This window comes from Pristiophorus japonicus, unplaced genomic scaffold (assembly GCF_044704955.1).
Source record: "Pristiophorus japonicus isolate sPriJap1 unplaced genomic scaffold, sPriJap1.hap1 HAP1_SCAFFOLD_317, whole genome shotgun sequence".
Classification (NCBI taxonomy): domain Eukaryota; kingdom Metazoa; phylum Chordata; class Chondrichthyes; family Pristiophoridae; genus Pristiophorus; species Pristiophorus japonicus.
The window spans coordinates 529,336-553,913 of NW_027252966.1; the positions used below are offsets into that span (position 1 = coordinate 529,336).

At 50.2% G+C, this 24,578-nt stretch overlaps 2 protein-coding genes and 1 long non-coding RNA gene across 6 annotated transcripts in view; 2 read left to right on the forward strand and 1 right to left on the reverse strand.

The window, feature by feature from the left end:
* Positions 1-12,768, forward strand: part of LOC139249522 (calpain-5-like) — a 37,996-nt gene extending 25,228 nt beyond the window's left edge. Inside the window, exons 9-12 of the mRNA XM_070872448.1 lie at positions 3,229-3,425; positions 3,533-3,654; positions 8,746-8,882; positions 9,643-12,768. Of these exons, the coding sequence (XP_070728549.1) occupies positions 3,229-3,425; positions 3,533-3,654; positions 8,746-8,882; positions 9,643-9,819 (633 nt within the window). The 3' untranslated portion in view covers positions 9,820-12,768. The remainder of the gene's footprint in view (positions 1-3,228; positions 3,426-3,532; positions 3,655-8,745; positions 8,883-9,642) is intronic.
* On the reverse strand, positions 511-23,524 carry LOC139249523 (uncharacterized). 2 transcript variants are annotated; one of them, XR_011591196.1, is made up of 3 exons: positions 23,339-23,524; positions 21,135-21,193; positions 511-2,011 (listed from the first exon to the last, which is right to left on the reverse strand). It is a non-coding gene; the product is annotated as an uncharacterized lncRNA (long non-coding RNA). The 2 variants fall into 2 exon arrangements; XR_011591195.1 differs by lacking the exon at positions 21,135-21,193.
* A 99-nt stretch (positions 23,525-23,623) lies between these two features.
* LOC139249532 (uncharacterized) overlaps positions 23,624-24,578 on the forward strand; it is a 28,744-nt gene continuing 27,789 nt past the window's right edge. For all 3 annotated transcript variants that reach the window (XM_070872464.1, XM_070872466.1, XM_070872465.1), the window contains exon 1: positions 23,624-23,659. The gene's annotated coding sequence lies outside the window, so the exon portion shown is untranslated. The remainder of the gene's footprint in view (positions 23,660-24,578) is intronic.

Genomic DNA, 24,578 nt, shown 5'->3' on the forward strand with positions numbered 1-24,578 from the left:
CGAGCACACTCACTGACTGACAGCCCCTCCAGCCAATCGGCGAGCACATTCACTGACTGACAGCTGCTCCAGCCAATCGCCGAGCACACTCACTGACTGACAGCCCCTCCAGCCAATCACCGAGCACACTCACTCACTGACAGCCGCTCCAGCCAATCGCCGAACACACTCACTGACTGACAGCTGCTCCAGCCAATCGCCGAGCACACTCGCTCACTGACAGCAACTCCAGCCAATCAAAAGTTCTTTTTATAAACCCTTCTCTCCCTCAGGCCCAGTTAATGCCGAACTACGGATGTTTCTGGACCAGAGTGTGCCGGACCAGAGAGGTCCAACCTGTAGAATATTTATCGCCAAGTATCCAGGCTGGATTCAGGGCCTGATGGGCCTGGTGCAAACTGATCGCAATGGGCCGATAGTTATATTTGGTCATGTTCGATACATGACATGTATGATTCTGATTCTGAGTATGGAAACATAGGCCAGTATATTCAACAATGAAAGCATATATTCTGTATCAAGTCGGTATATATTCTGGTTCCGGTAACATTGCAATAATAGATTCCTACACATATATGCAAAATTCTCTCAATAAAATGTAAAATAAAACAGTCTAGTACATATTCTGCTCTGTATATCGGTACATTAGTATATATAGGTACTTCTGTATATAGGTATAAACAAGTGAATCTATTTTCCTCAGTCTTGTTTTTCCTCTCATTCTTGTTTTTCCTCTCATTCTTAATTCTATTCAGCCTATTTGGGAGGCCTTATATTTTTTTCCGACAGTTATTTGGTGGGCCTGGCGTTAATCCATCCCTGCAAGTATCCAATGGGTGTCCTTGTGCACGAAACACAGAAAGCGAGCATGCAGGTACAGCAAGCAATAAGGAAGGCAAACGGCATGTTCATTAGATTGATTCCTAGGATGAGAGTATTGTCTTATGAGGAGAGATTGTGTAGACTGGGCCAATACTCTCTGGAGTTTAGAAGAATGAGAGGCGATCTCATTGAAATATACAAGATACTGAGGGGGATTGACAGTGTAGATGCAGGGAGGATGTTTCCCCCGGGCTGGGGAGTCTGGAACCAGGGGTCACAGTCTCAGGGTAAGGGGTCGGCCATTTAGGACTGAGATGAGGAGGAATTTCTTCACTTAGAGGGTGGTGAATCTCTGGAATTCTCTGCCCCAGAGGGCTGTGGAGGCTGTCGTTGAGTATATTCAAGGCTGGGATCGATATTTGGACTCTAGGGGAATCAAGGGATATGGAGATCGGGCAGGAAAGTGGAGTTGAGGTCATGATATTGAATGATGGAGCAGGCTCGAGGGGCCGTATGGCTGACTCCTGCTCCTAATTCTTATGTTCTTATCCCTCCTCGCATGGTGTCCGGGCATTTAGCAGAAGAGTTTTGCTACGTTGGGGGTGAAGTTCCTGTCTCTCTGTGTGAATAAAAACAGAGATAGAAATAAAGTGGGAGCTCTCAGGACAGTTGGATGTCCCTTGAGTGTCAGATGTGGCTCAGTGGGCAGCACTCTCTCTTGCCTCTGAGTCAGAAGGTTGTGGGTTCAAGTCCCACTCCAGCAACTTGAGCACATAAATCTAGGCTGACACTCCAGTGCAGTACTGAGGGAGCGCCGCATTGTCAGAGGTGCCGTCATTCGGATGAGATGTTAAACCGAGCCCCGTCAGCGCTCTCAGGTGGGTGTAAAAGATCCCGTGGCATTATTTCGAAGAAGAGCAGGGGAGTTATTCCCAGTGTCCAGGGGCCAATATTTATCCCTCAATCAACATAACAAAAAAACAGATTATCTGGTCATTATCACATTGCTGTGTGTGGGAACTTGCTGTGTACAAATTGGTTGCCGCGTTTCTCACATTACAACAGTGACTACACTCCAAAAAGTACTTCAAGGACATCTGGTGGTCGTGAAAGGCGCTATATAAATGCAAATCTTTCTTTCTTTTTGCCTTGAGCCAGCCCTCAGAGGTCAATTGGATTATCTTGAAATCTGTGAGAAGAACAGGTTGTATTAATTGCTTGTCACTTAATGCCGCACTGTTGAACAATTGTAATAGAACAGTACTGTTCTTGGTCAACATATTAATATTAAAACTTGTTTGCAACCAGTCGGGCCAGAGTCACGCGGACGTAACCGTCGCTGGATTAACAACGCCTTGTTGTGGGGGTAACCACAAAATATATCAAATTGGCGAGTGTAATGTCTGCATGTTTGAGCATGCCCATAGATTTGTCGAGCTGGGAGTGGCTTAGCCAGTCACGTGATGTTCACAAGACTCAATAAAACCCCAGCCAGTTGGGTTCGGGGATCCACAATGGGGCAGGTGGTTGTGAGCCTGGTGGATGAACTGGTAATGTGTAGTGTGATTGTTAAACCTTTTGATAATAAACCAACTGGTTCTTAATAGCAATGTGTTGCTATGAATTCTTAAGCAAAGAAGCCACGAAGCAAATAACTAACAGCGCATGTTATGGGGTCATTTTTAGTGATGTTGTTTTGAGGGGGATAAATATTGGCCCTAGGATACAAGAGAGAACGTCCCCTGCTCTTCTTTGAAATATAACTCATTTTGCCACCTTAGAATGTCCCAGAATGCTTCACAGCCAATTAAGTACTTTTTGAAGTGTAGTCACTGTTGTAATGTAGGAAACGCGGCAGCCAGCTCCCACATACAGCAATGTGATAATGACCAGACTATTTGTTTTACTAATGTTGGTTGAGGGATAAATATTGGCCCCAGAACCAGAGAACGCCCTTGCTCTTCAAAAGTGGCAGTGGGATGTTTTACATCCACCTGAGAGGGTAGAGGGAGGCTCGCTTTAACATCTCATCTGAAAGATGCAACCTCCCTCAGTACCACCCCTCCGACAGTGCGGCCGTCCCTCAGTACTGTCCCTCCGACAGTGTGGCGCTCCCTCAGTGCTGCCCCTCCGACAGTGCAGCGCTCCCTCAGTGCTGCCCCTCCAACAGTGCGGGGCTCCCTCAGTACTGCCTCTCCGACAGTGCAACGTTCCCTCAGTACTGCCCCTCCGACAGTGCAACGCTCCCTCAGTACTGCCCCTCCGACAGTACAACGCTCCCTCAGCACTGCCCTTCCGACAGTGCGGTGCTCCCTCAGTACTGCCCCTGGGAGTGTCGGCCTTGATTCTGGGCTCAAATCTGGAATGGGCTGACACCGAATGATGCCTCTTTCCCTCCCTCCACAGGTGGAGCTGAACCGGACGTACCGGATGCACGCGTTCCAGCAGAAGGTCACGGGGTCGACGTACATCGACTCGCGCAGTGTCTTCCTACGGGCCGAGCTGAAGCAGGGCCGTTATGTGGTGGTGCCGAGCACCTTCGAGCCCGGCGATTCAGGCAGGTTCCTGCTCCGACTCTTCACCGAGAATCCTGCCCAGCTCAGGTAACCGTGGCCCCGCGGACCAGCCCTCTCCCTCCGCTCCGGCCTCGCTGACCATTCATTGACCGCATTCCTTCTGTTTCTCTTCCCCCCGCCCCTCCCCCCACCAGAGAGCTGACCTTGGACCAGCCCAAGCCGTCGTTCTGGAGCTGTTGCCTCGGTTACCCGAAGCGCGTCACTTCCGTCCACGTCCATAGCGCCGCCGGGTTACGCCTTCCAGAATCTTCCAGCTGTAAGTAGGACGAGGGCTAACAAAGCGAGGGAACACACGAGGGGGGTGGGGGTATGGTCATGCATGCGCTGGGTTAAGGGACTTCGGCTGGAACTTCGGAGGCTTTTGCTGGGTTGGTAGAGATCTGTCCTCTCCAGCTTCTGAAGTCAGAGTGGATCAAATTACAATTTGCAAAGTCAGTCAGAACTTGGGCTGGCCGGTTCCAGTTACACATTCCAGAGAAACTTCAGGGTGTGGCTTATCCTCCAAGGGAACCAATCAGCAATAGGCCATGTGATAATGGAGAGCCAATCGGAGACAATGTGGTCATTTTGGCAGTACAAATATGTGCACCCTTAAATGGTAGGGCACTGAAGTGTGGAGGAACAAAGGAATCTTGGACTGCAGGTCCATAGATCCCTGAAAGTAGTGGGACAACAACAACAACAACAGAATGCATTTATATATACGCCTTTAACATAGTAAAACATCACAAGGCGCTTCACAGGAGTGTTATAAGACAAAAAAAATTGACACCGAGCCACATAAGGAGAGATTAGGGCAGATGAACAAAAGCTTGGTCAAAGAAGTACATTTTAAGGAGTGTCTTGAAGGAGGAAAGAGAGGCAGAGAGGTTTAGGGAGTGAGTTCCAGAGCTTGGGGCCCAGGCAACAGAATGCACGGCCACCGATGGTTGAACGATTATAATCAGGGATGCTCAGGAGGGCAGAATTGGAGGAGTGCAGAGATCTAAGGGGGGGTTGTGGGGCTGGAGGAGATTATAAGGATAGGGAGGGGCAAGGGTCATGGAGGGATTTGTAAACAAGGATGAGAATTTTGAAATCGAGGCGTTGCTTAACTGGGAGCCAATGTAGGTCGGCGAGCACAGGGGGTGATGGGTGAGCGGGACTCGGTGCGAGTTAGGACACGGAGCAGTGAGCACGGTGGGTGATGGGTGAGCGGGACTCGGTGCGAGTTAGGACACGGGGCAGCAAGCACAGGGGGTGATGGGTGAGCGGGACTCGGTGCGAGTTAGGACACTGGGCAGCGAGCACAGGGGGTGATGGGCGAGCGGGACTCGTTGCGAGTTAGGACATGGGGCAGCAAGCACAGGGGGTGATGGTGAGCGGGACTCGGTGCGAGTTAGGACACTGGGCAGCGAGCACAGGGGGTGATGGGTGAGCGGGACTCGTTGCGAGTTAGGACATGGGGCAGCGAGCACAGGGGGTGATGGGTGAGCGGGACTCGGTGTGAGTTAGGACACGGGACAGCGAGCACAGGGGGTGAGCGGGACTCGGTGTGAGTTAGGACACAAGGCAGTGAGCACAGGGGGTGATGGGTGAGTGGGACTGGGTGCGAGTTAGGACACGGGGCAGCGAGCACAGGGGGTGATGGGTGAGTGGGCCTCGGTGCGGGTTAGGACACGGGGCACAGGGGGGTGATGGGTGAGCGGTACTTGGTGCAAGTTAGGACACGGGGGCAGCGAGCACAGGGGATGATGGGTGAGTGGGACTCGGTGCGAGTTAGGACACAAGGCAGTGAGCACAGGGGGTGATGGGTGAGTGGGACTGGGTGCGAGTTAGGACACGGGGCAGCGAGCACAGGGGGTGATGGGTGAGTGGGACTCGGTGCGAGTTAGGACACGGGGCAGTCATGTTTTGGATGAGCTCATGTTTACATCGGGTAGAATGTGGGAGGCCGCCCAGGAGTATGTTGGAATAGTCAACTCTCAAGGCCTGGATGATGGTTTCGGCAGATGAGCTGAGGCAGGGATGGAGACGGGCGATGTTACGGAGATGGAAACAGGCGGTTTTAGTTACGTCATGTATATGTGGCAGGAAGCTCAGTTCATTGTCAAATATGACACCGAGGTGGTTGAGAAGGCACAATGCTTTCCTTTATTAGCTGAGGCATAGAATATAAGAGCAGGGGGGTTATGCTTGAACTATATAAAACACTGGTTAGGCCACAGCTGGAGTACTGCGTGCAGTTCTGGTCACCACATTACAGGAAAGATGTGATTGCATTAGAGAGGGTACAGAGGAGATTTACCAGGATGTTGCTGGGACTGGAGAATTTTAGCTATGAGGAAAGATTGGATAGGCTGGGATTTTTTCTTTGGAACAGAGGAGGCTGAGGGGAGACCTGACTGAGGTGTATAAAATTATGAGGGGCCTGGATAGAGTGGATAGGAAGGACCTATTTCACTTAGCAGAGGGGTCAACAACCAGGGGGCATAGATTTAAAGTAATTGGGGGGAGGTTAAGAGGGGATTTGAGGTGAACACTTTTCACTCAGAGGGTGGTGGGGGTCTGGAACTCACTGCCTGAAAGGGTGATAGAGGCAGAAACACTCACCACATTTAAAACGTATTTGGATGTGCACTTGAAGTGCCGGAACCTACAGGGCTACGGACGAATAGCTGGAAAGTGGGATTAGCTGGGTAGCTCTTTGCCGGCCGGCGCGGACACGATGGGCCGAATGGCCTCCGTGCTGTAAATTTCTGTGATTCTATGCTTGGTGCTGCTCAAACTCTCCCCGGGGACCTGGAGTGATAATCCGGAGAATCATACCATGGTTGTTTGAGAAATAAAAAACTGGTACAGTCCCCATGGCGCTGCCCGGTTAACCCAGGAGTCCTCCATCAGTCCTTCTGCTAAAGATGAGTCTGGTTTGCAGAGCTGCTCCTTGCTTTCCCTGTTATCACTTGGCATAATCTCTCGCATAGGACCAGGAGGAGGCCATTCAGCCCCCGAGCCTATTCCGCCATTCAATCTGATCTTGGCTGATCGTTTCCATGGTTGCCTGGTTCCATAACCCTTGGTACCCTTTGCCTAACAAAAAAAATCTGCCCTCCACTTTGAAATCTTTCTTTGCAGTTTGTAGAATCACAGAATGGTTACAGCACAGAAGGAGGCCATGCCGGCTCTCTCCAAGAGCACCTCACAGCCAGTCCCACTCCCCTGCCCTTTCCCCGGAGCCCTGCTAATTTTTTTCCTTCAGGTATTTATCCAACTCCCTTTTGAAAGCCACGATTGAGTCTGCCTCCACCACCCCCTCAGGCAGCGCATTCCAGATCCTAACCACTCGCTGCGTAAATAAGTTTTCCCTCGAGTCGCCTTTGGTTCTTCTGCCAATCGCCTTAAATCTGTGTCCCTCTGGTTCCCGACCCTTTCACCAATGGGAACAGTTTCTCTCGATCTCCTCTGTCCAGACCCCTCATGATTTTGAACACCTCGATCAAATCTCCTCTCAACCTTCTCTGCTCCGAGGAGAACAACCCCAGCTTCTCCAGACTCTCCACGTAACTGAAGTCCCTCATCCCTGGAACCATTCTCGAAAATCTTTTCTGCACCCTCTCTAAGGCCTTCACATCCTTCCTAAAGTGCGGTGCCCAGAATTGGACACAATACTCCAGTTGAGGGTGAACTAGTGTTTTATAAATGTTCATCATAATGTCCTTGCTTTTGTACTCTATGCCTGTATTTATGAAGCCCAGGATCCCGTAAGCTTTTTTAACCGCTTTCTCAACTTGCCCTGCCACTCTGTTCCTGCACCCCCTTTAGGATTGTACCCTTTAGTTTATGTTGCTTCTCCTCGTTCTTCCTACCCAAATGGATCACTTGGGGCTTTTCTGCATTAAATTTAATTTGCCACGTGCCCGCCCATCCCACCAGCCTGACTGTGTCCTCCTGAAGTCTATCACTATCCTCTTCACTGTTCACTATACTTCCAAGTTTGCTGTCATCTGCAAATTTTGAAATTGTGCCCTGTACACCCACGAACAATAACAACTTGCATTTATATAGCGCCTTTAATGTAGTAAAAGGTCCCAAGGTGCTTCACAGTAGCATTATAAGACAAAACAAATAGATTTGTTTCTGAGCCACAAAAGAAGAAATTACAAGATGACCAAAAGCTGGGTCAAAGCTCCGAAGTCTAAGTCATTAATATAAATCGGGGAAAGCAGAGGTCCTCGTACCGACCTCCGGGGATCCCCACTGTGTACCTGTGCATGGGATGGATTCCTTATCGAGGAGCCCACAGTGCAACCTGAAGGATCAACCATTGACTGAACCGTCTCAGAACCGGTAACGGTCGATGCTGCCACCTTCTCCATCAGTGGATGATTAAAGCCTCTCCATCATGTGGAGTTCCCAGTCAGACCCTGGAGCACATTATTGAGCACTGCCCTCAGAGGGAATTTGCAGGCAGCCTGCAGGGTATCCACGCTGTTACACCAGAAGCTTTACCTGGATATCCGACTTGGATATTGATCTTTGATTTGCTTCTGCCGTTCTTATCCGGTCAGGACTACACGTGACTCCAGTCCCAGCCCAACCTGGTTGACTCTTCCCGGCCCTCTAACAGTGCCCACCCGGTTGGATCGAAGCTGCCACCAGCAGTTCAAGAAGGCGGCCCACCGGCACCTTCTGGGGACGGACAATAAATGCCGGCCTTGCCAGCGACACCCACGGCCTGCAAAGGTACAGTCCGGGGCGAGCAGGGTGATGGGAGGGGCATAGAAACATAGAAAATAGGAGCAGTAGTAGGCCATTCGGCCCCTTGAGCCTGCACCACCATTCAATATGATCATGTCTGATCCTCTATCTCAACACCATATTCCCGCTTTCTCCCCATACTCCTTGATGCCTTTTGTTTCTAGAAATCTATCTGTCTCCCTCTTAAATATATTCAGTGACTTGGCCTCCACAGCCTTCTGTGGTAGAGAATTCCACAGGTTCACCACCCTCTGAGTGAAAACATTTCTCCTCATCTCGGTCCTAAATTTCCTACCCCGTATCCTGAGACTGTGACTCCTTGTTCTAGACTGCCCAGCCCCGGGGAAACATCCTCCCCGCATCCAGTCTGTCCAGCCCCATCAGAATTTTATACCTTTCAATGAGATCCCCTCTCATTCTACTAAACTCTAGCTAATACAGGCCCAGTCGACCCAATCTCTCCTCATACGACAGTCCTGCCATCCCAGGAATCAGTCTGGTGAGCCTTCGCTGCACTCCCTCTATGGCAAGTATATCCTTCCTTGGGTAAGGAGATGCTGGGCTGGGTGCCCTCTGGCCTGCTATAATCCTCTGGTCTGTTTGCTCCCAGCGCCTGATGCGTACGTAGTGATCAGCAGTGAGGGCACCAAAGTGAAATCCAAGGTGCACAAGTCGAACTCCAACCCCGACTTTGACCTGAAGGGACTGTTCTACAGGAAGCATGAGACTAAGGCCATTAAAATCCAGGTGGGTGAGCTTCAGAGTAGAGCGGCTGAAATTCATGGGGGTGGATTCAACTGTCGAACCCCTTCCCTCCTCAGTACTTTCACTGACACTCACTGGGGTACAGTCCCACACACACTGACTCTCACTGGGGTACCGGTCCCACACACACTGACTCTCACTGGGGTACGGGTCCCACGCACACTGACTCTCACTGGGGTATAGTCCCACTCACAGACTTTCATTGGGGTACTGGTCCCACACACACTGACTCTCACTGGGGTACGGGTTCCACACACACTGATTCTCACTGGGGTACGGGTCCCACGCACACTGACTCTCACTGGGGTATGGGTCCCACGCACACTGACTCTCACTGGGGTACGGGTCCCACACACACTGACTCTCACTAGGGTACGGGTCCCACACACACAGACTCTCACTGGGGTACAGACCCACATACACTGACTTTCACTGGGGTACGGGTCCCACAGACACTGACTCTCACTGGGGTATGTGTCCCACACACAAAGACTCACTGGGGTACAGTCCCACACACACTGACTTTCACTGGGGTACGGGTCCCACACACACTGACTCTCATTGGGGTACATTCCCACACACACTGACTCTCATTTGGGTACGGTGAATGGGGGTGTTGAGTCTTGCTGTTGATGGGGCACTGAATGTGTTTACTGCACGCGTGGCACTCGCGGGAAAATAACGCCCATGGTATGAAATTTAACCTGTTGTTTATCTCTCTCTGGCTCCGCCCCCCCCCAAGGTTTGGTCGAGCAATTTCCTGCGGGATGATTTTCTGGGACAGGTAATGCTTGTAGCGGACCAGAACGAGAGTGATTCAAGCTGCGTCCTGCAGCTCCTGGACAAGTCCAACAGACAGCATCGGCTGGGATCGCTCCTGGTCGAAGTCTCCTCCAGCAACAACCTGACTGCCCTCTGACCCTCCGGCGTCTGAGTGAGGACAATCCCGGCCAATCAGTTGGCTCGAACCTGGGATCTTCCTGTGCTGTGTGTGTGCCTCAGGACCGGCCCAATCAGCCGATTGGGCCATCGGGGACAATTGTGATCTATGCTTTACATCATACACACACAGACTACAAGATGGCACTACAGGAACCTGTCATGTGACTGTCACATGTTCCGTCATGACATTTACATCAGCAGTTGCACTACTACAGTCGCCCACTAGCTGGAGGTCTATTACAGCAACGACCGACGTTAATCCCCCATCAATGGCTCCAAGACGAAGTGGGCAGTGTCTGCTGCGATACTGAGGGGCGCTAACCCACAGGGCCCCAGGTATAATTCCTGGTTCGCGATGGTGATGGAAGCACTGACCTTTACCCTGTGACCCCCCAGCTGGAAGGGTCGGCAAGTTGACACTGTGTTGAACTTTAGAAAACATGGCAGCCAATTTGCACACAGCAAGCTCCCATAAACACTAATGTGATCATGATCTGATCATCCGCTTTCAGTAGGGACTCAGGAACAGGAGGAGGCCATTCAGCCCCTCGAGCCTGTTGCACAGGAACAGGAGGAGGCCATTCAGCCCCTCGAGCCCGTTGCACAGGAACAGGAGGAGGCCCATTCAGCCCCTCGAGCCTGTTATACAGGAACAGGAGGAAACCCATTCAGCCCATCGAGCCTGTTGCACAGGAACAGGAGGAGGCCCATTCAGCCCCTCGAGCCTGTTATACAGGAACAGGAGGAGACCCATTCAGCCCCTCGAGCCTGTTACACAGGAACAGGAGGAGGCCATTCAGCCCCTCGAGCCTGTTACACAGGAACAGGAGGAGGCCCATTCAGCCCCTCGAGCCTGTTACACAGGAACAGGAGGAGGCCCATTCAGCCCCTCGAGCCTGTTACACAGGAATAGGAGGTGGCCCATTCAGCCCCTTGAGCCTGTTACACAGGAACAGGAGGAGGCCCATTCAGCCCCTCGAGCCTGTTACACAGGAACAGGAGGTGGCCCATTCAGCCCCTTGAGCCTGTTACACAGGAACAGGAGGAGGCCCATTCAGCCCCTCGAGCCTGTTCCACCATCCAATGAGACCTTGGCTGATCTGCGACCTATCCACCCGCCTTTGGCTCTTTGGTTAACAGAAAGCTATCAATCTCGGATTTAAAATTAACAATTGACCCAGCACCAATTGCCGTTTGCAGAAGAGAGTTCCAAACTTCCACCACCCTTTGTGTGTAGAAGTGTTTCCTAATTTTACTCCTGAAAGGTCTGGCTCTAATTTTTAGACTGTGACCCTAGTCCTAAAATCCCCAACCAGCCGAAATAGTTTCTTTCTATCAGTTGCTCTTGTTCAAGGGACAAATATTGGCTGCAACACACAAGGGAGAACTCACCTGCTCATCAAAATAGTGGCCACGGGATCCATCTGTGAGCAGACAGGGACTTTGGTTAACGTCTCATCTGAAAGATGGCCCCTCCGACAGTGTGGCGCTCCCTCAGTACTGCCCCTCCGACAGTGCGGCGCTCCCTCAGTACCGCCCCTCCGACAGTGCGACACTCCCTCAGTACCGCCTCTCTGACAGTGCGGCGCTCCCTCAGTACTGCCTCTCCGACAGTGTGGCGCGCTCCCTCAGTACCGCCCCTCCGACAGTGCGGCGCTCCCTCAGTACCGCCCCTCCGACAGTGCGGCGCTCCCTCAGCATTGCCTCTCCGACAGTGCGGCGCTCCCTCAGCACTGCACTGGGAGAATCAGCCTGGATTGTGTGCTCAAGTGTCTGGAGTGGGATTTGAACCCAAAACCAGAAATGCAAGGGTATACATATCAGGAAAGGATGAACAGGCTGGGTCTCTCTTTTAAAAATCATTATCATCATAAGTGGTCCCTCGAACGAAGATGACTTGTTTCCACACCAAAAGGGATGAGTTCATAGTGGTTTCAAAAGAAGGCTGAGGGGTGATCTAATAGTGGTATTTAAAATGATGAACGGTTTTGATCGAGTGGCTACAGGGAGAATGTTTCCACTTGTGGGGAAGAGTATAACTAGAGGCCATCAATATCAGATAGTCACCCAGAAATCCAATGGGGAATTCAGGAGAAACTTCTTTACCCAGAGAGCGGTGAGAATGTGGAACTCGCTGCCACAGGGAGGGGTTGAAGCGAATAGTATCAATGCATTTAAGGGGAGGCTGGATAAACACATAAACGACTTGGATTTTTGTAGCGCCTTCACGACCACCGGATGTCTCAAAGCGCTTTACAGCCAATGAAGTACTTTTGGAGTGCAGTCACTGTTGTAATGTGGGAAATGTGGCAACTAATTTGCGCACAGCAATGTGATAATCACCAGATAATCTGTTTTTGTTATGTTGATTGAGGGATAAATATTGGCCACAGGACACCGGGGAGAACTCCCCTGCTCTTCTTCGAAATAGTGCCATGGAATCTTTTACGTCCATCTTTTATGAGGGAGAAGGGAATAGAGGATTATGCTGATAGATTTAGATGAGGAAAGACTGGAGGAGGCTCGAGTGGAGCATAAACGCCGGCATGGACTGGTTGGGCCGAACGGCCAGTTTCTGTGCTTTATACCCTGTGTAATCTGATGTATGTAACCTTCTGATTCAGAGGCAAGATTGTTACCCACTGAGCCTCGGCTGAGCTCTCTCCCCCATCCCGCACATTTAGGTGCCTCAACCTTTTGTAAACTTTGGCATGATTGTAAAATATGAACAGATAATTGTACCTGGACAGGAACACTGCTGGTTATAAGACAGCTTGCCCAATGGTTAGATTGTATTCAGTAACCCAGAACTGGTACTCTGCTATCAGCACAGGCCATACAGTAGGTGCTCACTGCCTTCACCAATTTACAGTTTTGCAATTATTAAATAAAATCATTTTTAATTAAGTCATGAACTCGATCTTTCATTTGTTCCAGTCAAACGTACGAACGGGAGCCACGGGCTTTAAACCGTTTATAAATCACTGGTTCGGCCGCAACTGGAGCATTGTGTCCAATTCTGGGCACTTTAGGAAGGATATGAAGACCTTGGAGAGGGTGCAGAGGAGATTTACTAGAACAGCACCAGGGGTGAGGGACTTCAGTTGCATGGATAGACTGGAGAAGCTGGGGTTGTTCTCCTTGGAGCAGAGAAGGCTGAGAGATTTGATCGAGGTGTTCAAAATCATGAGGGGTCTGGACAGAGTAGTTCGAGAGAAACTGTTCCTATTGGTGGAAAGGTCGAGAACTAGAGGACACAGATTTAAGGTGATTGGCAGAAGAACCAAAGGCGACACGGGGGAAAACTTATTTACGCAGCGTGTTGTTGTGATCTGGAACGCGCTGCCTGAAAGGACGGTAGGAGCAGATTGAATAGTAACTTTCAAAAGGAATTTGGATAAATACTTGGAGGAAAATATTGCAGGGCTGTGGGGAAGGAGCTGGGGGAGTGGGGGACTGATTAGATCGCTTTCACAGAGCTGGCACAGGTACGATGGGCCGAATGGTCACCGGCTACTGTGGTTAGACCCCTTTCAGTGCACTGCGAGGCGTGGGAATCTGAATGCAGATGTTTAAACATGGGGTTGTGGGCGAGATGGGCGCAGATCCTGGGAGTGGAGAAATGCTCAGGACCTCACTGAGCAGTGGGAGGTTGGAGATGGGATGGTTCATCGCTATGAGCATTGGAGGTGATGGTGGAGAACTTTCTGATTAGTGAGATGGTGTCTGTGGTATTTGAAAGGGAGAAGGACACTACCTGAGGAGAGGGAACCATTTACAATGTCCATTAATACAGGGACCAGAAAAGCAAGTTGTGTGGTCAGCAGTTAGTGTGGAAACGAACCTCCGACAGTGCGGTGCTCCCTCAGTACTGCCCCTCCGACAGTGCAGCGCTCCCTCAGTACTGCCCCTCCGACAGTGCAGCGCTCCCTCAGTACTGCCCCTCCGACAGTGCGGCGCTCCCTCAGTACTGCCCCTCCGACAGTGCGGCGCTCCCTCAGTACTGCCCCTCCGACAGTGCAGCGCTCCCTCAGTACTGCCCCTCCGACAGTGCAGCGCTCCCTCAGTACTGCCCCTCCGACAGTGCAGCGCTCGCTCAGTACTGCCCCTCCGACAGTGCGGCGCTCCCTCAGTACTGCCCCTCCAACAGTGCAGCGTTCCCTCAGTACTGCCCCTCCGACAGTGCAGCGCTCACTCAGTACTGCCCCTCCAACAGTGCAGCGCTCGCTCAGTCATCATGGGTGGTCCCTCGAATGAGGATGACTTACTTCCACACCAAAAGGGATGTGTTCATAGTTGTTTCAATGGAGGACTCGATATTCCAGTCCTGAACACCAGGGGTGGAAGATGCCCGTGCATGGATTTTTTTAACGTGTGGTGACCGTTGCACACCAGCCACCACACGGGCTTGACAGAGCTAGGCCTTTATCAAGTGGCAAGGGTAAACCAGGATGACTGGAGACCTGCTCTGCTGCACGGACCGAGTGCGCACACATATTGCAGCGTGGGCTGGCCCGTGCTGCCCCTGGGGCCCTCGGCTCTTCTCGGCCCCGCACCCTTACTTGCCGCACCTCCGATACGATCATTCGCAGCTCCTCCACCATGTATTAGTGCACCGAGAGCCTGCCGCGGCTTCCAGGCAAGTGAATGCATCCTGCAAACTTGCAGCAAATCCTGCATTAATATGGAGAATTCTTCGCTTGTTGTCACACACAATTTGGACAATTAAAGAGTGGTTGCCCTTTCTGTTCAAGAAGTTGAGTGGGTTAATCATAAGAATTCACAAAGCAATATGGATGGCACCTAATGCTTCCTGAACTTTGGGAGACTAAGCGATGCAATAAAACTGGATGGCCCTATCTTACTGCTGACTTTTTGTGAAGCCAAATTGGATGAATTTCCCAGCTCTCTGGGAGGGGAGAATGTCAATTACAAATACACGCCCTGATGGCACCATGGCTGATATTACACTGTACCCCTGGCTGCCTGAAATGAGACAGTGTCTTAAACTTTGAATGCAGTAGCTGGCACAGTTCCCCTATCGCCGCTTTGGTGAGGCGCATTTTCTAACTAACAATATACCAATGCCACTAAGATCTTCATAGGACCTGTGTGACCTGTAAATTCCTTTGGAAGGGTAATATCTTGAAGAGTGCATCCTCCTCATTCTGCCTCCCCTTCTTTCCCCCATCGTCTCCTACTGCTCCACTTCCTCCACTAGAATGAGGGAAAAAATATCCTCGTGGTTTCATAGTCCCACATTCAGTCAAAGGCCAGTCCAGCACTATCTAGGCCAAATGCCAGTAATTCAGTCAAAGTTTCTGCGCTCTTTAGGCTCAAAGGTTCCTGACTGCCACCAGTCTCAGTTGATGCTGATAACAGGTACACCTTGTATATCCTGTTCTAATTTTCCCCTGGTGCATTGCGAGCTTACTCTGTGGCATTTCAATATACCAATGCCATTGCCCCTTATTTACAAACATTTAAAATAGCTCTGTGGGGACTTGGCAGGCAGGAGGCCTAGACAGTGATCGGGCACTCTGTTACACTCATAATAAATGGTGAGAATGAGTACTGTGTGTAATGAGCAAGTGTGACCGTAGCTCCTTTATTGCGATTCCAGAGAGCAGATACCTGTTTATATAATGTGCTCCCAAGGGAAGCTGGGGTCCCTTGGGACACCAACAGGTAGGCCCTCTGGTGGTCAGATGTGATGCAGGTTACAAAGGGATAAAAACATAACAGTACACTTATTTACAAGGTGAGACGATCTGGGGCTTTGCGCTCCCTTGTCGATCGTCTCGGTACAAATGCTGGTGTGGGTCGGTTGGTCAGTTCTTCACTGGGCTGATGGGCAGCCGGCCTTGCTGGGGATGATGAGTTCAGTTTCGTGGTCAACTGTGATGTCAGTTGCCACTTGTGTGTGTGTGTTGGAAGGTCAAAGTTGGCGGTGTCCTCTTCGGGTTGTTCATAGCTGTTAGTGAACCGCAATTTGATTTGGTCCAAATGTTTTCTGTGCGTTTGTCCATTGGTCAGTTTCACCTGAAACACCCTACTCCCCTCTTTGGCTGTGACCGTGCCAGCGAGCCATTTGGGACCATGTCCATAATTGAGCACAAACACAGGATCATTGATCTCAATATCGCGTGACAAATTTGCGCGGTCATGGTACACACTTTGTTGATGCCGCTTGCCTTCCACGTGATCATAGAGATCAGGGTGGACAAGAGAGACTTGTTTTAAGCGCCCTTTTCATGAGCAGCTCAGCTGGGGGAATCCCGGTGAGTGAGTGGGGTCTGGTGCAGTAGCTGAGCAGCACTCGGGACAACCGGGTCTGCAGAGAGCCTTCCGACACACATTTCAAGCTTTGCTTGATGGTCTGAACTGCCCGTTCTGCCTGGCCGTTGGATGCAGGCTTGAATGGAGCAGATGTGGCATGTTTGATCCTGTTGCGGGCCATGAGTTCCTTGAATTCAGCATTGGTGAAGCACGGCCCATTGTCGCTGACTAGGACATCAGGCAAGCCGTGCGTGGCAAACATGGCTCGTAGGCTTTCAATGGTGGCCGTGGATGTGCTTACAGACATTATTGTACATTCAATCCATTTTGAGTAAGCGTCTGCAAGAGCAAGATTGATTATCAAAGATGTTATCTGGCTATTATGTAGGCCCTGAGCTGACTAAACAGAAGATATGCTTAAAACTGCACTTATGCATAGAGCCACAAGATGACCACTCGTTGACCTCGGGCTCAAGGAAGCAATATAATGCAAGGCGAGTGACACTTGGAAGGAGGGAACAAATGGATATTTGATCATGCGTTGGTACAACCAATCACGTCACTGTTAAGGTCTGTCCATGTGCTAAACCCTGTATAATTAAGATGCAATTTGAGCAGCTCGTTGCAGATCCTTTCTCAGGGGCTGAGAAGTGAGATGCTCCCCCTTCACGTGTTGGAATTAAAGTAATTGAAACTTGTCCAAGGTATCCGTCTGTTGAATCCGGGCTTGTTAAGAGAGAAGGGCGATTCACCCCATCAGCGTCCACGACAACCAAAAACATTTTGCCTAGGAATTGGATGGTCATGACCACAAACTTAGCGGTGCCTCTCTGGATGCATTGCTCAACTGAGAGCAAGTGTTGCACTGGCGCATGCATGACTCTAAATCTGAGTCGACGCCAGGCCACCAAACGTGAAATCTGGCTATGGCTTTCATCATTACGATGCCTAGGTGGGTGTTGTGCAGTTCGCAAATAAATATGTCTCTGCCTTTCTTGGGCAAAACCACGCGATTGCCCCACAAAAGACAGTCTGCCTGCAGGGACAACTCATCTTTGCGTCTGTGGAATGGCTTAATCGCTTCCTGCATCTCCACTGGGACACTGGACCAGCTCCCATGGAGGACAGTTTGTTTTACCAAGGATAGTAAAGGATCCTGGCTTGTCCAGATCCTGATCTAGCAGGTCATAACGGGGGACTTCTCGTTCTCAAATGCCTCCATGACCATGAGCAAGTCCGCTGGCTGTGCCATTTCTACCCCGGTGGTGGGCAATGGTAGCCAACTGAGAGCATCTGCGCAGTTCTGTGCCCGGTATGTGGCAGATTACATAATTGTATGCCGACAGCGTGAGCGCCATCTTTGGATGCGGGCAGAGGCATTGCTATTATTCCCTTTGCTCTCCGAGAATAGCGATTATGAACGGCTTGTGGTCAAGTTTGAACTTGAAGCCAAATAAGTACTGGTGCATTTTTTTTGCCCCATAAACGCACGCAAGAGCCTCTTTTTCAACAATGCTGTAGGCTCTTTCGGCCTTGGACAAACTCCTGGATGCATACGCAACCGGTTGCAAAATTCCCGATTCATTAGCCTGTTGTAACACACACCAGACCCCGTATGATGACGCATCGCAAGCTAACACTAATCGTTTACATGGGTTATACAGGACAAGCAGTTTGTTAGAACACAATAAATTTCTGGCTTTCTTAAAAGGCAGCCTCTTGTGAATTCCCCCATGCCCAGTTATCTCCCTTGCGCAGTAGCGCATATAGGGGTTCTAGCAGGGTGCTTAACCCAAGTAGGAAATTACTGAAATAGTTAAGGAGTCCCAGGAACGACTGCAGTTCCGTCATGTTCTGTGGTCACGGCGCGTTCTTAATGGCCTCCGTCTTGGAGTCAGTGGGTCTGATGCTGTCTCCTTCCTAAGAATTCGACGTCCTGTGCCAGGAAAACCCACTTCGAGCGTTTCAACCTGAGCCCCACGTGATCCAATCAACTAAAAACTCCTCCAGATTCTTCAAGTGTTCCATGGCGTCCCGACCTGTAACCAATATGTCATCCTGGAAGTCCACTGTGCAAGGAACCGACTTTAGCAGGCTCTCCATGTTCCGCTGGAGGATCGCTGCAGCCGACCAAATCCCGAACGGGCACCGGTTGTAGGTAAACAGACCTTTGCGCGTGTTGATGCAGGTGAGGCCTTTCGAAGACTCCTCCAGCTCCTGTGTCGTGTAGGCAGAGGTCAGGTCCAGCTTGATGAACGTCTTCCCTCCAGCCAGGGTCGCAAATAGGTCGTCTGCCTTGGGTAGCGGGTACTGGTCCTGCAGCGAAAAACGGTTAATCGTTACTTTATAGTCTCCACAAATTCTAACCGTACTGTCCTCCTTGAGTACCGGGATAATCAGACTGGCCCAGTCGTCGAAATCCACCGGCACGATGATGCCTTCGCGTTGCAACCTGTCCAGCTCGATTTCCACTTTTTCACTATCATGTATGGTACCGCCCAAACCTTGTGGTGGATAGGTCGTGTACCGGGAACCAAATGGATCTGCACTTTCGCCCCCGAGAAGCTTCCAATGCCTGGCTCGAATAATGATAGGAACTTGCTTAGAACCCGGGTGCATGAGGTGTCGTCGATGGATGAAAGCGCTCGGATGTCGTCCCAGTTCCAGCGGATTTCCCCCAGCCAGCTTCTGCCAAGCAACGTGGGGCCATCCCCTGGCATAATCCACAGTGGGAGTTCGTGTACTGCTCCATCATAGGAGACTTTGACTTCAATGCTGACAATTACAGGGATTAGTTCCTTAGTGTAAGTCCTTAGTTTGGTGTGAATGGGGCTGAGCTTGGGCCTATGTGCCTTTTTGCCCCACAGCCTGTCGAAGGCCTTTTTACTCATTTGAACTAACTTGACCCCGTGTCCAGCTCCATAGATACTGGAATGCCGTTCAACTTTCAACATTATTGGTGGGCATTTCGTCGTGAACATATGTACCCCATACACTTCTGCCTCCTCACTATGAGTTTCCAATTCACTCTGGTCCGCTGTGGATCGATCTTCCTCTGCAATATGGTGGTTTGCAGCTCGCCTGCACATTTGTTGGAGGTATCCCATTGTTCTGCAACCATTGCACGCATAGTGCTTAAAGCGACATTGATGGGGCCGATGATCACCTTCACAGCGCCAACAGGATGTTAACTGCCTCGCATTAACAGATGATGGCAGACTCTGGGTCAATTGAGGTCGGGCCACAACAGCCGGCATGTATGTTCTGCCATGTACATTTCTGCTCAAAACCGACTTAGCTTTATGCACAGTACTGGCCGAAACTTCCTTGTTCTGCGAAATCTGCTTGGTGTTGTCGCTGGTGGACATAAATGACTGGGCTATCGTTATGGCTTTACTCAGAGTTGGAATTTCTATGGTCAATAGTTTGCGAAGGATTGTCTCATGTCCGATGCCCAGTACAAAAAAAGTCTCTGAGCATTTGTTCTAGGAATCCCTCAAACTCACAATGTCCTGCGAGGCACCTTAGTTCGGCATCATAGCTCGCCATTTTCTGGCCCTCCGATCGTTGACACATGTAGAACCGATATCTCGCCATCAAAACGCTTTCCTTATGATTTAGATGCTTCTAGACCAGCGTACACAATTCTTCGTAGGATTTCTTTGTTGGTTTTGCCGGGGCCAAGAGATTCTTCATGAGGCCATAGGTTGTTGCCCCACAGACAGTTAGGAGGATCGCCCTTCGTTTGGTGGCATTCTCGTCCCCTTCTAGCTTGTTGGCCACAAAGTATTGGTCGAGTCTCTCCACGAAGGCCTCCCAATCATCCCCTTATGAGAACTTCTCCAGGACGACAGTTCTTTGCATTTTCGCATCGTTACCTTGTCGCCAATTGTTACACTCATAATAAATGGTGAGACTGATTACTATGTGTAATGAGCAAGTGTGACCTTAGCTCCTTTATTACGATTCCAGTAGGTGCCCTGCTTATCTGCTGGGATCCCTTGGGACACCAACAGGTGGGCCCTCTGGTGGTCAGGTGTGATGCAGGTTACAAAGGGTTAAATACGTAACACAGTCGAGCTGAAATCTAGGGGAGATGGCTGCTGCACCAATTCGCAGGCCAATAAATCAGGATTCACCAATGCTGCGCCACAGGAATGTCAAAAGCAGCAAGGAATGTTGGGGCCAGTGCATTTGGCTTTCGGATATCACCAGCTCCGAATGCATGGATCACATGCAGCCAACAGCACAAGAACAGCATCAAAACAGCGCAAGTGCGAAGTTCAATGAAAACTACTTTCTTTTCTTCATTCAGGTAAAGTAAACAGTTGACATGGTGCCACTACTAATAAGTCTCCGCAAGATCCTGCAAATCCCCTGGGAGGACAGGCGCACTAACGTCAGTGTCCTCGCCCAGGCTAACATCCCCAGTATTGAAGCACTGACCGCACTCGATCAGCTTCGCTGGGCAGGGCCACATTGTTCGCATGCCAGACACGAGACTCCCTAAGCAAATGCTCTACTCGGAGCTCCTTCATGACAAACGAGCCAAAGGTGGGCAGCGCAAACGTTACAAGGACACCCTCAAAGCCTCTCTGGTAAAGTGCGACATCACCACTGACACCTGGGAAACCCTGGCCGAGGACCGCCCTAAGTGGAGAAAGTGCATCCGGGAGGGCGTTGAGCTCTTCGAGGCTCAACACCGAGAGCGTGAAGAGGTCAAGCGCAGGCAGCGGAAGGAGCGTGTGGCAAACCTGTCCCACCCATCCTTTCCCTCGACAAATGTCTGTCCCACCTGTGACAGAGTCTGTGGCTCTCGTGTTGGACTGTTCAGCCACTAAAGAACTCACTTTAGGAGTGGAAGCAAGTTTTCCTCGACTCCGAGAGGCTGCCTATGATTGATTGACTACAAAATATACAACAGGACAATATTTCTGTAGGTTTTACAATTGCAATATACTGGCCACGGATTTCAAAAAGTTTGAATTTTCTTGGAATTTACAAAATATGAACCTTTCCCTCAGCAGCTTGTTAGGTCTTGTCATCCGTCCATGTCAGCGTTTCCAAACCATCTTTAAACATAGAAACAGAAAATAGGAGCATTTGTAGGCCATTCGGCCCTTCGAGTCTGCACCATTCAATATGATCATGGCTGATCCTCTATCTCAACACCATATTCCCACTTTCTCCCCATACCCCTTGATGCCTTGTTTCTAGAAATCTATCTATCTCCCTCTTAAATATATTCAGTGACTTGGCCTCCACAGCCTTCTGTGGTAGAGAATCCCACAGGTTCACCACCCTCTGAGTGAAAACATTTCTCCTCATCTCGCTCCGAAATTTCCGACCCCGTATCCTGAGACTGTGACCCCTTGTTCTAGACTTCCCAGCCCCGGGGAAACATCCTCCCCACATCCAGTCTGTCCAACACCGTCAGACCGGTTAGCCTGACATCAATAGTGGGGAAAATGTTGGAATCAATCATTAAAGATGAAATAGCAGCGCATTTGGAAAGCAGTGACAGGATCAGACCAAGTCAGCATGGATTTATGAAAGGGAAATCATATTTGACAAATCATCCGGAATTTTTTGAGGATGTAACTAGTAGAGTGGACAAGGGAGAACCAGTGGATGTGGTGTATTTAGACTTTCAAAAGGCTTTTGACAAGGTCCCGCACAAGAGATTGGTGTGTAAAATCAAAGCACATGGTATTGGGGATAATGTACTGACGTGGATAGAGAACTGGTTGGCAGACAGGAAGCAGAGAGTCGGGATAAACGGGTCCTTTTCAGAATGGCAGGCAGTGACTAGTGGGGTGCCGCAGGGTTCAGTGCTGGGACCCCAGCTCTTTACAATATACATTAATGATTTGGATGAAGGAATTGAGTGTAATATCTCCAAGTTTGCAGATGACACTAGGTAAATTGGGTGGCGGCGTGAGCTGTGAGGGGGACGCTAAGAGGCTGCAGCGTGACTTGGACAGGTTAGGTGAGTGGGCAAATACATGGCAGATGCAGTATAATGTGGATAAATGTGAGGTTATCCACTTTGGGGGCAAAAACATGAAGGCAGATTATTATCTGAATGACGGCAGATTAGGAAAAGGGGAGGTGCAACGAGACCTGGGTGTCATGGTACATCAGTCATTGAAAGTTGGCATGCAGGTACAGCAGGCGGTGAAGGCGGCAAATGGTATATTGGCCTTCATAGCTAGGGGATTTGAGTATAGGAGCAGGGAGGTCTTACTGCAGTTGTACAGGGTCTTGGTGAGGCCTCACCTGGAATATTGTGTTCAGTTTTGGTCTAATCTGAGGAAGGACATTCTTGCTATTGAGGGAGTGCAGCGAAGGTTCACCAGACTGATTCCCGGGATGGCTGGACTGACATATGAGGAGAGACTGGATTGACTGGGCCTGTATTCACTGGAGTTTAGACGGATGAGAGGGGATCACATAGAAACGTATAAGATTCTGACGGGACTGGACAGGTTAGATGCAGGAAGAATGTTCCGGATGTTGGGGAGGTCCAGAACCAGGGGACATAGTCTAAGGATAAGGGGTAAGCCATTTAGACCGAGATGAGGAGAAACTTCTTCACCCAGAGAGTTGTGAACCTGTGGAATTCTCTACCAGAGAGTTATTGAGGCCAGTTCATTGGATATAGAAACATAGAAAATAGGTGCAGGAGTAGGCCATTCAGCCCTTCTAGCCTGCACCGCCAATGAGTTCATGGCTGAACATGCAACTTCAGTACCCCCTTCCTGCTTTCTCCCCATACCCCTTGATCCCCCGAGTAGTAAGGACTACATCTAACTCCTTTTTGAATATATTCAAGAGGGAGTTAGATGTGGCCCTTACGGCTAAAGGGATCAAGGGGTATGGAGAGAAAGCAGGAAAGGGGTACTGAGGGAGTGATCAGCCATGATCTTATTGAATGGTGGTGCAGGCTCGAAGGGCCGAATGGCCTCCTCCTGCACCTATTTTCTATGTTCCTGTGCCATGTGCCTTCACCGCCTGCTGTACCTGCACGCCAACCTTCAATGACTGATGTACCACGGCAAGTTCCAATGCTGTTTGAATTTCAGGAATCATTTCTTGTGCTGTAACTTTGCCGGGCAGTGCAGCCAGGCTGTGTGTGTGTATAATGAACATACAGGATGTGTTATCCCACACCCGACTCCTGTCTCTGTTTATACACCACTCGCTCTCGCACTCACCAATCTGTGACGATGCCGGGAGCCGGTGTGTGTCCGTCCTGAAGCCGCAGGGACTTTGCACCGGTGGGGGGGGGGCTCGAGAAATGTTAGGCCAGAGCCGTGCTAACCGGGTCCGAGGATCGGGCCGGGCCTACCGCCGCGGAGCCCGATGTTTGGGCAAGCTGAGGAAAGCCGCGGCGCTCGCGCCCTCCCGTCACTTTCAAGGATTGGCGCCCAGTCCCGGGAAGGGGATTGGCCCGGCTCGGTCACGTGGGGCGTGAATGATTGACAGGCGCGGGAGGGGCGGGGCCAAAACAACCATCCGCGGCGGCAACGGGAAAGGTGAGTGAGAAACACCTGGAAATGTGGGGTAAATACACCGGGAAATGTGAGGTAAATACACCGGGAAATGTGAGGTAAAAACACCGGGAAACGTGAGGTAAAAACACCGGGAAATGTGAGTTAAAACACCGGGAAATGTGAGGTAAAAACACCAGGAAACGTGAGGTAAAAACAAACACCGGGAAATGTGAGGTAAAAAACCGGGAAATGTGAGGGAAAAACACCGGGAAATGTGAGGGAAAAACACCGGGAAATGTGAGTGAGAAACACCTTGAAATGTGAGGGAAAAACACTGGGAAATGTGAGGGAAAAACAGCGGGAAATGTGAGTGAGAAACACCGGGAAACGTGAGGTAAAAACACCGGGAAACGTGAGGTAAAAACACCGGGAAATGTGAGTGAGAAACACCGGGAAACGTGAGGTAAAAACACCGGGAAATGTGAGGTAAAAACACCGGGAAATGTGAGTTAAAACACCTGAAAATGTGAGGTAAAAACAAGGGAAATGTGAGTTAAAACACCGGGAAATGTGAGGTAAAAACACCGGGAAATGTGAGTTAAAACACCGGGAAATGTGAGGTAAAAACATCAGGAAACGTGAGGTAAAAACAAACACCGGGAAATGTGAGGTAAAAAAACGGGAAATGTGAGGGGAAAACACCGGGAAATGTGAGGGGAAAACACCGGGAAATGTGAGGGAAAAACACCGGGAAATGTGAGTGAGAAACACCGGGAAATGTGAGGGAAAAACACTGGGAAATGTGAGGGAAAAACACCGGGAAATGTGAGGAAAAAACACCTTGAAATGTGAGGTAAAAACACCTTGAAATGTGAGTGAGAAACACCGGGAAATGTGAGGTAAAAACACCTTGAAATGTGAGGTAAAAACACCGGCAAATGTGAGGTAAATACTCCGGGAA